Consider the following 12,125-nt stretch of genomic DNA (forward strand, 5'->3'; position numbering starts at 1 on the left):
TTTTATACACACATTGCTTCAATTTCCAAACAGTACGCATTTCATAGAGCCATCTATAGCCCTTACGTGATAAATCGTGTTGGGAAAAGTTTGAGAATTAGAGTGCTAGCATATTTACAATATCGTGTCACTTAAAAGACTTGCTTCTTAGCATTATGTTGGAAACAGAATAGGTGAAATACAGTCCACACCAAAGCAGTGCAGTGATTACCATTTGATGTTAGCAGTGTCAGGATTTCATCCAGTGTCTACTTCCACAGCCAATGTATTTCATAGACGTGCTGATAGTAATGTTTTAGTATGCGTACATTTTTTTTGGCCAACCTAAAGCAATTATTTTATAATTTCTAATGCAAATGTACGTTAAATAAAATACAGAATTAAAACAAAAATTTACAATGATATGGCATGCTCTGAATTGTTAAAAAGGTATGGTATACCTAAGTTCTTTATGTTTTTATTTTGGGAGGAGTGTGCATATATGCTGAACTCTAAAATAGTTTCTGATTTCAACTAACAAACAAGTCTATAGAACTAAACTCCTGCTGAAAATCTCTAATATAAAGTAAATAGTAAAACAATGATTACTTTCTTTGTCATAAATTGAGGAGACAAATGATATTAAGTTGTAAGAATGACAAATGGGCTCAACAATGTTTATGGACATGCATCAGTGCTCTTTTTAGTGTAATCTAGCTGACAGTAGATCAATCGCATTATCTAAACTGCATGAGTCTGCATTCACAGAATTCATTAAGTATTAGGGATACATGAGCATTTGCCTGTATTGGCTTGTGTCCTTTGGGCACGCCCCAAAAAGTTGATTTGAATGATAAAGAGAAAAGTAATTTTCACCTCTAATATCACCACAAAATGCTTCTGCACCTCTTTTTTTTTTTTTCAGCCATTGTTTTCCCCTTTCTTTCTGTCTAATAAAATCCTTCAGGCATCCATTTGAACACAATGTATTCAATAAAAATAAGTAAAAATAATACAATTTCAGCAAATATTTAGAAAGGCATATGAAAAAGGCAGAACGGAAAATCATTTGGGTGTAACCTGTCACATGCCTTCATCTTGTTTAGTCAGTTTTTAAGCCTGTGTTCCTATCACCCATCCTGTTTCGAAAGGGTATGTCTGCAACTCCATAAATGAGCGAAGCTTTCTATGGTGTTTGTGATTTCCAGCTGTGATTAGGGTAAAGAAAGGCTTTGCAGAACCAGATGGGTACAGCCCATATATATATACACACATATGCACACACACACACATATATATATATAACAATTTTTTTTTGGCTGAAGGGGTCCATCTGAACTTGCGTAGAATCGTTCAACTCCAAGCCGACATGGGTTTGACAGATGTCCAGTAAGTTGTGTGAATAGACTTCAAAGAGCAAATCCCATACCAGATGGAGAGGAATTCACGTATCAAGGAGAGTGCTGTTTGTGCTGCTGTGGCTTAGTGCATGCAAGCACGGGTCCTGCTCATTGCATATGCCTGCTTTTCTAGTTCTTTTAGGCAGCTGTCTACAAACAGGGCTAGGCATGACTCTGACTCTCTTGGACTGCTGGTTGTTCCAGCTGCGGCAATGCACTGACCATGCACACCAGCTAACCAGTTAAATGCACAGGTCTTCAAAACAAAGCGGGTTGGAATGTATTCACTGGTGCTCAGTGATAAGGTGGTGTTCAGTGATGATTCCAAGCTTATCACCATTTAATTTCTAAATTATATTTTAATTATAGCACTTCAGAAGTATTCAAGTACAGGTGAGTGTTTGGGGAAAAGTAGCAAAATGCTGTGATAATTACTTCCTTTATTATGAAAAATTGATTAGTCCTTCTCTGTGCTGAATTTGAATGTTGTTACTTCTATTGCTAATGCCTGAAGAACAGGCTTCTGCTCATTCCAGTTTGTTTCTTTAAGAGGCGTCCAGTGACAGAGTCATTTTCTATCCAAGTGTTTAAGGGGAGTACACTTAACCATAGGATAGCTACCGTTCAGATCAGTGGGAGAGTTTATTGTACGTAAAGAGAATGTATGAAGTATTTGTTTATTACCAGCTTGAAGGAGACGCTGTTGCGCTATTCCATCTCTTTAGTGCACGATTGTTTTATAGGGCATACATGTCAAAACTTTATGCTCTTACTTGACATGTTTTAATTCAAGATACAGCACAGGAGATCCAAGATGATGGAGTGTGTAATCTTGGAACAGGGGTTTAACCCAAGTTTTCTGGTGACTTTGAGAGTATTTAGAAATATACAGCTTTTATGCTTAATACTTTTTTTTTTCTCTTGCTTTATTCTGAAATAGAAGAAACTGTTGTTTAACAATTTGACAGAGGAGGGGAAGAAAGTTTATATATATACAGAGAGAGAGTTACTTGCTATTTTTTTGAGATGAGCAGGCATTTGCAATGTGTAGTATTTGTCAACATCCTTTATGGAATAAAATTGGGTTAATGAGAATCAACAAAGCGGCATTGCAAGGACAGAAAATTGAAATAAGTTCTGCTTAATTAGCACATCTGTAGACAAAGAAGGCACTAGCTCCAACCAGTGGGTAAATGCTTACAACCGAGAAAAAAAAATACCAGAGTCAATAGGAAGTCTTTAGTATTAAATGTTCTCTTCAGTGCTCTCTGTTCTGGTTATGAACCCTGTGTCTCTGATTCAAATTTGGTCAGGATCACAGCCTCTATGTGAAGTCTGCTGCTGTAGAAGTAAGCAGTGACTGAGTTGTGCAAACAGCTGAATTCTCGGATTATTGATAAAAACAAAAATGACTAAATTTATTTCAGATAAGGTTGATTTTCTTTTTTTCTCAACCTTTTTGAAAGAATTGTGTTCTAGTTATACGTGATGATTTCCGCTTTGAAATTTAATGCGATTTCAAAACATTCTAGATTCAGTGATTTTCATTATTTGATCTGAATTTTCAAGTAGCCTTGGAATTTTCTGTGTGTTTTCCTCTCTCTTCCCTCATTTGTTTTGCCTTCCCTTGTCCTGTGCTAATAAGCAGTCAGGGAACGGAGTGGTATCAAACAAGTGCTTTCAGTGCGTAGGCAGAGAGACAGTTGGAAAGTGGATGGAAGTAGGCTTTGCCTTTGGGTAGGGATTCTGGGATTAGGAGGTGTAGTGGGTGGGCACGTAAGGACTTCATCAGAAGGCCCCAGATGTACCCTTGTGGAAGAATTCAAGGGAAACCTTTGCTTCTTTCTCCAGGCTAATGGAATATTATCACTCAAGCAAGCATTTTGCAAATAGTCCATTTTTTCCAAAGCTGGTGCACTCAGCTACTGAATTAAAAATGGAACGGTTACTTTTTATTTGTACTTCCCTCAGCTTTTCATTCCTGCTATAGGTTTTCCTCTGGACTGGTGGAATGCTGAGCTGGCAAAAGAAGATAAAACAAATGTTGAAACTGCACGTTTCAAAGTTGAGAGCATGATGAAATGCTAACTAGCTTTGCACCGTATGGTCTAGTTGCTGATAAGGGCAGCTAATTTCACTGTGACTGTTTATCATATCGCAGTTGTTTCAATATGGAGAGTTTCTTCTGCCCATGCCTTACTTCTTAGATTTTCCTTAACAAAAGTCATATTTCAATCAGATTGTGGACTTGCACGTGAATTGAATCACAATGTTGAAATGCTCATATGTAAGAAATTCTGGTGTTCTCTTCTTAAAGACCACCCCCAGGGAGACACTAACGAACACCACTGCTTTATGATTAAAGGCAGAATTTGACTTAGAATTTGGTAATGTTTTGTGTTGAGCATGTATAGTTATTAATGTTTGTCACTCAAAAAGGAAAAATACCATTTTTAGCAGCTTGTCCTAAGCTTGTATTTCATGTTAATTCCTGCACTGTGTGACTGGGTGTACATTACCATAACTCTGAATCCTGTGGCTGCCTTCTAGGATACAAATTTAGAGTGACGCAGCTCTTTGAGACAAAATTCAGCTTTTGTAGATGTGTTTTTTGAGATGAAGTTAACATCCTTTGTAAAATGTACCAGACAGAAATAAGTGAATGAATTTCCAAGCACAGTACGCTACAAAAGTAAAATTCAGAATCAATACCCTAAAAGACAACCAACGAGGAAGTAACAAAGCAGTAAAATAAATTTTGTCCTTGTCAGGAAAAATGTACTGGCAAGTACTGCAGTTTCAGTGCATGAGACAAATAGTTGCTCTTCTTTCTGTGTTAACTTTAATGTTTCTGTCAAACCCATTTATGCTCATTTTTTTCAAAAGGAATTTTTTGTCACATTTGGGGGAATGTGTGTATAGCTTTAAAAACATGATAATACAATCTCCTGTATCGAGGTGTTTAAATTCAGACGCATTTCACATGTAGAGTAGTTGTATGAAGACAAAGAATGAGAGAAGGGTCTTGTTTTGCTTTAAACATTGGGGATTTTTTGTAGGTTCCATAATGCATAGTTTTGTGTGAAGATGAAAAATGTGCTCACAGTTATGTTAGCATTTTGAATGTAAAATCTGTGAATTTAGTATTTGTGATCTTTATCCTGCAGCTCATCAACATTCAACACCGAGGGACAAAAAAATACATGTAGCTTCAATGTCTTGTTACAAAAACTTAACTGGACTTTTTGATCCATGATTAGCTGTAAATACTACAGCCAAAATCTCAAGCTGCTGCTGTAAGTCAGTGGAAGCAGGATGTGTACAGAGCAGTTACACACTCAAGGTGTTCATTAAAGTGTGTATGAGAAACAACATTTCTGTCCTACGAAATTCTCTTTCAAATACTTAATCTCTAAAAATTATGTTCAGTATAATAGGGTATAGCAGTTTGTATATTTTAATTTATGATCTACAGTGGCACAAGAGAATTTTGCTGGTTTTATTTCTTAGTCTTTATTTGTCTTTATTTGCTGTACCTGCTGTATTGTAAGTCACTTAGTCATTTAAAAAATAAACGTTCTAGTTTTAATCAAACTCACATCTGCTTATAATTCAGAAAAGTAGTGATAGTGCCTATCTTTTTATGGAGAGGTTGCTTATAATGTATTTTTCAGTTATACACGCTGAAATTGGCTTGTGGTTCTAGAAACATAGACAGGAAGGCTCCTTTTCCCCTGAATTATGTTTAATTGGAATAAATGGAGAACGGAAAAACAAAGGAAGCACAACTTGATGTAAGATGAATGGCGTAAGCCAGTTCCAGAACTGAGGTTTCTTTGTATTTCATTTTGTGCTGTAGCTATGTTCAAATCTGTGCATACTGAAAAATAGTTTTTAAAAACCCATCCAAATATATACTTGTGGTTGTGGGTTTTTCATTCTTAGGCACCTGTCAGATTTTTCTTTTGATATTTCCCTACCTCTTTATTTTCTCCCATAATGAATCCTTTTTCTCTTTGCATAAGCTGCTACAAAGATGAAAAGTTCCTTCCCATAATCATACCAGCATGGCTTTCTTGCAGTTTACTGTGGTGTTTTCAACTTTGAACTTTTATATTTTGTTTTGAATTTTTGTCATGCTGTTCTTAGGACACCACCACCACCACCCCAAAAAAAAAAAAAGTATGCTTTGGAGAGAAGGTGAAATCTCCTACCTTTACCAGAAGGTTTACATTTGTGCTAGAGGAAGGCTACAATGCAAAGTGATGCCATTACTTCATCCCTAACTCTCTCTTTTTGCCTTACTTCTGAGTGCATGTGCACTCAGAATTTCTTTGTTAAGACACCTTTAATACGTAGACAGAATTCGATGAATTGATACAGATGAAAAAAAGTCTTGTCTATGCACATTTTTTTATATTATTGTGGTATAGGGGATTTTGTGTGCACACGCTCACCAGTGTGTGTACTCAATAAGTCTGAAGTTCTCTACATTGCTGGAGGATCCTCTTTTTTTTTTTTTCTGATCCTCTTCAATGTAAAAATCAGATTTTAATGTTTTTGGTCACTTTCAAAGTAGCTGTACTGATTTTTGGCAAGATTAAATAAACTTAGAAGACAATTCCTGTATGTCGGCAGCTCAGGCTGATGTTTGAAATTTTGCATATGGTTTGGATGAGGGTGTACTGTGCAACTGTCCCAAGCATGAAAGAACACAAAATACACTGAGATTACCGACATTATGCTTGCTAACACAAGTAAGGATTGGGAAATGGACCACAAACGTATGGAGGATAACTGGTGGGGGCTGTGTACGCAGGGTGGAGTGAATGGTGCTATATTCTTGGTCTCTGCCAGCCAAAAAAGAAAAAGGATTTAAACACAGCAAAGAGAGGGGTAAGAACACAGGTTTGGAGGCACTGCTGATAGTCGCTAATGTAGTTGTGTCTGAGGCTAGCAAACAGCAGCCTTGCAGCTGGAAGAGGGAATCCCAACTCTTCTCCCTGTACTGATGTAGTGCTATTGTTTGTGCTTCTATGGATTTCTGAACCCACACACTGGATGGGATTGGAGGTCTAGCTTGGACTAAGAATAAGCCACTCCCTCGCAAAAAAGAAAAGTTCTGACAATGTTTAGATCACAGGATAGCTGTATGAATTCCTGGTCCTGTCTACACAAGTGTGAACGCAGCAGTAGGGCAGGGATGAGCAATCTGGAGCAAGAGGGCTCAAGACTGCTTTTGGCTGCTGCAGTGCTTTAAGCACAAATGTGATGGCATGCTCAGCCTTCAGTACTGCTCCCCATTACAGGACAAAAGTTAGCAAAGATGTCACCTCAAACATACTTGAAGGAAAAGGTGTACAGTAGGACAAATTGTTAAAAGCTCTCCAAAATGTATGTGTATTGAAAGAGGATTTTGTCTTGCAGTCTGGTTGCAAATCAAAGTATTTTGACTATGCTATGTTTTTCAAGAAGACTTCCTGATGTTTTGCAAGAGCTTTCATGTAAACAATAAACTTAACTCTGTTTAAGAACTGAATTAAAGGGAGAGTTTCCAGGCAGTATAAAGTTACAGAACATCTTTCGAGTTAATTGAGAATCTCTCAGAGATAAGGGATTTTAACCAAGCAGCTATTTCTGGTTTTAGCCTTCTTTTATGTGATGCCAGTTCGTTACATGAGTTAAAAAGTAGACCTGCGATCTGAATTTCATATCAGAAATATCAAATGTATTTCACCTTAAGCCAGTGACTATCTTTCCTTGAACAGGGACGGCGTGGATCAGAGCAATAAATGTTGTAGCAGTAGGTAGCTTTGTCTGAAGTTCCTTTTCCTTGTTATAAAAACTTTTTTTAGCAGCTGAAGACTATATTCATTTGCTGTGTACCTGGTGCTGATGGAGCAGGTATGCTGTAGCATTCTGACTGCTCACTTTGATGCAGCTCTAAATTAAAGGTGCAAGTTTCAAACTTCTGTTGTAGCAATTATCTAACAGTTGGCACCATTTCTAACAATCCCTGAGGGGTTCAAGAGCAAGACCTCCCCAGTGGCATTTCATATTTTGTATTTTCCATTGATTTGAGGAGCTGAGGTTGTCTGATTATAAACCATAGTTCGGTTTTATTCTTGTCTTTTGATTTTTAAAAAGTATTTTAAGAGAGTATTAACAACTGTCAGGAATTGAAGAGGAAAAAAAAACTGAAATTTTTAAAGCAGCTTTCTGAATTAAATTGTATGCTGATTGGAAATAAACAGCACAACTTTTATGAAGGTACTCAAACTATATTTTCTTCTGTATTTGTTTTACAAAGTCTGTGTGTCAGGGTGTGACCAGTCAGTGTGAGTTGCCATAGAGAAATATTTCTAGTGCTGCTTTCAAATATGTGGAGAATGGTCTAATTTATGTACCCAGATTTTTTTTAATCCTTTTTAATAATTATACTGGCTGGAGGGTGGTCAGGACTCTCAGGACTTGAAGCCAACTTTCTGCTCTGAACATGGCTTCATTACTCTATGTGGCAAGCATTAAGTCATCTGCATCTCATCTGGTAAAGCTTGCTCATTTTTAATGGACTCTGTTCTTCCAACCGCTGTGCTGGTCATCAAAACAGAGTACTAAATAAGTCTGATAGGGATGGCAATAAAAATTAAATGTTTATGTAGGTAGCTATTAAGAGTATATGAACAATTTTAATATTCTTCAAGTTCTTGAGCAGCAAGAAAAACTTGTGTAGAAATGATTCTACATACAAGTCTATATGAGATACAGGGAAAGCTTATATTGGATTTTCTTTGTTCAAAAAATTGACAACACCATAAAGAATGATCTGAATTAAGAACAATAAATGCATGTTTTCATTAGGATTTTTTTTTTGCAGGATTTGTGTCTGGAAATTTTAAAATACACTTGCCTTGCAAGAGAGTAAGTAGTATGGTGGTTCAGATCTCTTAGCACCCAGCTATTGTGCTTCCATCTTTATTTGGAGGAATACAGGAGTGATTCAGGATGACTGAATGCCACCTTGAGTCTATTATTCTTTACATGGAGAGCCATGGAAATTTCTCATGGGTGTCATTCTTACTACTACTGATTATTGGAGTATGGAAACCTGGGATCTGCCAAACTCATAGGTCAAGGAACGCCCGTGTGATATGAGTTCCTTTTCTCAGTACTAACCTAGACAGAATTGCAACTAATGACCTGGAGAAGTAGGGTATGTCCCGTTATCTCCTTTAAATAAGCTGCAAAAATGGGAATGGAGAAAGCGTAGAAATACTGAATTGAGAAAATTAAGGCAATAGCAGTTCATGTTAGCAGGCTAGGTAAAAACATTTACGAAGTTAAATTTTGGCTTAAAACTCTTTGTTGGAAGGAAGCAGAAAAATAGATGCTGTTCTTTCCTTGTCTTCTTTTTAAGTGTGGAAATCAAAATTAGTTCTTATTGAGCAGAATGGAATTATTTTAAAATCACAGAATTTTTAAGTTTATATATATTCTTTAAGAATGATCGGGTTCCATATTCTTAACAAGGTCTGCTCTAATGAAAGTCTATAAAGAGCAAAAAGCCTAGTGCTTTTTAAAATGTAAAGTCTTTGAAAGCTTACTGCATTCAAAACAAACGAAAATTAGGAAAATAGAGAGCAAACCTTTACCAAAGTAAAAGTACATGAGATTAGATATTACTGCTTATTTTCTCCACTATTTCTTAATGTTGTTTTCTCACTTCTCAAGTGTATGTCATGTTTTCTAGGGTAATTATTTCTGTATGTACGTGTAAGTACATGTTATATGTGTGACCATGACCATGTCATGTACTTTTCTTACTTTGTTTTTGCTTGTTTTTGTCTTTCCCCATTGGGTATGATTTCATGTTTATTCAGTTGAGTTACACTGCTTTCATCTGCCTCTGTAAAGCAAACATTTATGTCTCACTTTGACTCTTGAAAAAGATAACACTCGCTCTTGTTCAGTGTTGTATACTCTTTGTATTTTACCTGTTCTTATAGGTTCTATTAGCCAATGGAAGGCATTCTCTTTCGGAGGAGTTATCATAAAATAAGCGAAGGAATAGCAATTGGTATTTAGTAGTTATTATTGTCACAATCAGTGTAAATATAATTGTTTGAAAGTGTTTTTTGTTTACTTATGCTTGCTATATTTTTTTTTTCCTCCCCAGATTAAATTTGACAGTGATGGCGTCTGTGTTTGCTGTGAAATGCAACATCAAACATCAGGTTGTAGTAACCTTGGAGAAACACTGAAACTGAACCCTCTACAGGAATGTAATGTTGTGAGGTTGACCCTAAAGGTGCGTTATGAGAAGAATTAACAGTATATTTTAATTTTAAATAGTAAGTATGTAGGAAGACAAAAGTGGGTGGTAAAAGGAGTAGCTGGTGGCGTTCCTGGTGTTTGTATGCTCTTAGGTGAAAAAAAAAAATTAAACTTCATCCAACAGAATGTAGTACGTCTGTGTTTTGTGGTTTACATTTTATGTTACACTGTCTGTATCTGTATTTGTATGCACAATGATTTTGTTAGAGCTTACTTAAGAAACAGGCTATTATTGGTTATGATTGATATTAGGAGGTACAAGGACAGTTATCTTTCTTGTTACTGTTCAAGAAAGCTAGAATCTTTTCTAGCTGGGAGAGAATGGTAAGTGTTCATTTGAGATGGTGCTGGAAGCATGCTTATAAACTGCTGTGTAATGTTGATAGTAGTTTAAATCCTGTAATGTTTTGTCTTAAAACTACCCAGTTTAAGAATGGACAGGAAATAATAATAATATTTTATGATTCAATTATATCACAATGTAATTGCATACATATTTCTTCATGCATTGTAACCAAACAAGCAAGACATGGTGTTACATTGGTTTGGAAAACAGTAAGTAATCTATGAAAGAATTGGTCAGAGAAAAGAACCCTAAACCGAGGTACAGATGTTGATTCATTTTAGGTGTAATTTAATGGTCAACAGAACTAAGTCTGCATCTGTGGCTCTCAATTTCAAATTATAAATTTTAATGAAGTTAGTAGAATACAGTGGAATAAAGTGGTGAAACTCAGTGTAATAAGGAGCTTAGGGATTTAGACTATAGAATGAGGCCTGAAAATTCAAAGTTATATTGATATTAGAAGCTGTATTTTAGTTCAGGACAGGTATAAGTCCTGCAAAAAGTGTAATAATAAGCAGCTAAATGTTTTTCAGCTATATTAAGAAAAAGAGACAAGAAAAAGATTTAGCAAGTAGTAAAGATCAGGTAGGAGTTAAAAATAATTTGGTATGGCACCAAAATTCAGTAAGAACTCTGCCTCAGGTTTTAATGAAGATGACAGGAGGGCAAAAACCATTTGGGTAGCATTTACTTTCATTTCATTTAGTAATTGACAAAGAAGCAAAAACTTAATGTTGCTGGTCAAAGAATAATAATAATTTACTACCATTTGGAATGCTAAATGCAGGACTGTATTCAGTGATGCAATTCTAAAGAAAAGTTAAAGGTAGTACCTTGACTTTTACAAGAAAGATGATCAGTCTTCACATTTTTGCAACTATTAAACATTGAACTTATCTTACAGAAAAAGCTCACTTGTTGATCCTATAAAAACAAAAATTGATAGAGCATATGTTTACTAGCTGTACATATGTCTGCAGAGTCAACTTTAACAATAGAGAAAACAACTGTTTATCTTAGAGGACATTGTCAGCATATGAAGTGGGTAGAAATTACGTATGCTGGAAATAAGAGTAAAGTTTCTAAAAGGAATGAATTTGTAAAAAGGAACTGGTGACATCTGCTTGCACTAGCAGAAGGACTGAATTAAAACCAGGAGTTCCTATGAGTATAATCTTAGTGCAGCATTAATTATGTTCAGAATTTTTCAGTTAAGAGGATAATTATGAAAATAACTTCTCTCATAATGTTTCTTAAATCTTTTTCAGTTTTAATTCTGCATTTGTTTTCTGTTTGGATTTGAGAGCTCTGTATTCCTGGCAAATTTAAGAACAACATCCTACTATGCACATAAGGAGGAAAACAAAACAAACAAAAAAACCCAACAGCTAATTCAGTAGAAAACTGACAATGATAAAGCTTGCTTAATTTAATTGCAATTAACGACTACTATGTGATTTTTGAGAGAACACATTTTTGAACCAAAAGGTCAATTGTGGTTATTGTTTGGGGTGCTGGGGAAGAGAAAGGGTAGAATACCAGAATTAAGAGTATACACCTCTATATATAATGCTATGTAAGTTTTATTCTCTTCCTCTTTATTAAGTCTGGGGGATATCTCATTTCCATGAAGTAATCTTTTTTTTTTTTTGGTGCTGGCAACTATAGGAGCTCCAGTGTGAACAGAACAGTTGCACACATATTGGATGTCTGATCTTGTTCCCTGTTAGTCTCTCTAGACTTTCTTGAATGTCTCTCTGTTATCCTATATATCTGGTATTTGTGCAAACTGGCTTTTATTCAAGTAAAACCAGAAAAAATGCAGGAGAGTAAATCTGTAGATAGACACGTGCTTGCCTGCATGTGAGCAAGAGCACGCTGACCTAGTTATAAAACTGGTAGCATCTCTGGATTACATTGCTGATTGTACCTCTTGCAAAGTCCTAAGTCCTAAATATGTTTCAAGATGAAACAGGTACGAATGATATCTTTTTTTTTTTTTTATTAAGTGTTACCACTGAATAGGATAAAATGCTGGCGTGTTAGTCTGTATTGACCATCTGTTG

The 12,125-nt window shown here is 35.8% G+C and overlaps 1 protein-coding gene across 16 annotated transcripts in view; it reads left to right on the plus strand.

Annotated features, from left to right (window-relative positions):
* ENTREP2 (endosomal transmembrane epsin interactor 2) overlaps positions 1 to 12,125 on the plus strand; it is a 171,272-nt gene that overhangs the window by 100,241 nt on the left and 58,906 nt on the right. For 10 of the 16 annotated variants that reach the window (XR_013956089.1, XM_080608093.1, XM_080608095.1 and 7 more), the window contains one exon: positions 9,556 to 9,687. The exons of 1 other annotated variant lie outside the window; for it this stretch is intronic. Coding sequence is in view for 14 of the 15 variants with exons in the window: in XM_080608093.1 (XP_080464219.1) it covers positions 9,556 to 9,687 (132 nt within the window). In the remaining variant the exon portion in view is untranslated. Of the gene's footprint in view, positions 1 to 1,304; positions 1,369 to 8,256; positions 8,301 to 9,555; positions 9,688 to 12,125 lie in introns of all 16 variants that reach the window. 5 more of the 16 variants (XM_080608098.1, XM_080608103.1, XM_080608104.1 and 2 more) reach the window with 2 other exon arrangements.

Source organism: Anser brachyrhynchus (genome assembly GCF_964034855.1).
Source record: "Anser brachyrhynchus genome assembly, chromosome: 11".
Lineage (NCBI taxonomy): Eukaryota > Metazoa > Chordata > Aves > Anseriformes > Anatidae > Anser > Anser brachyrhynchus.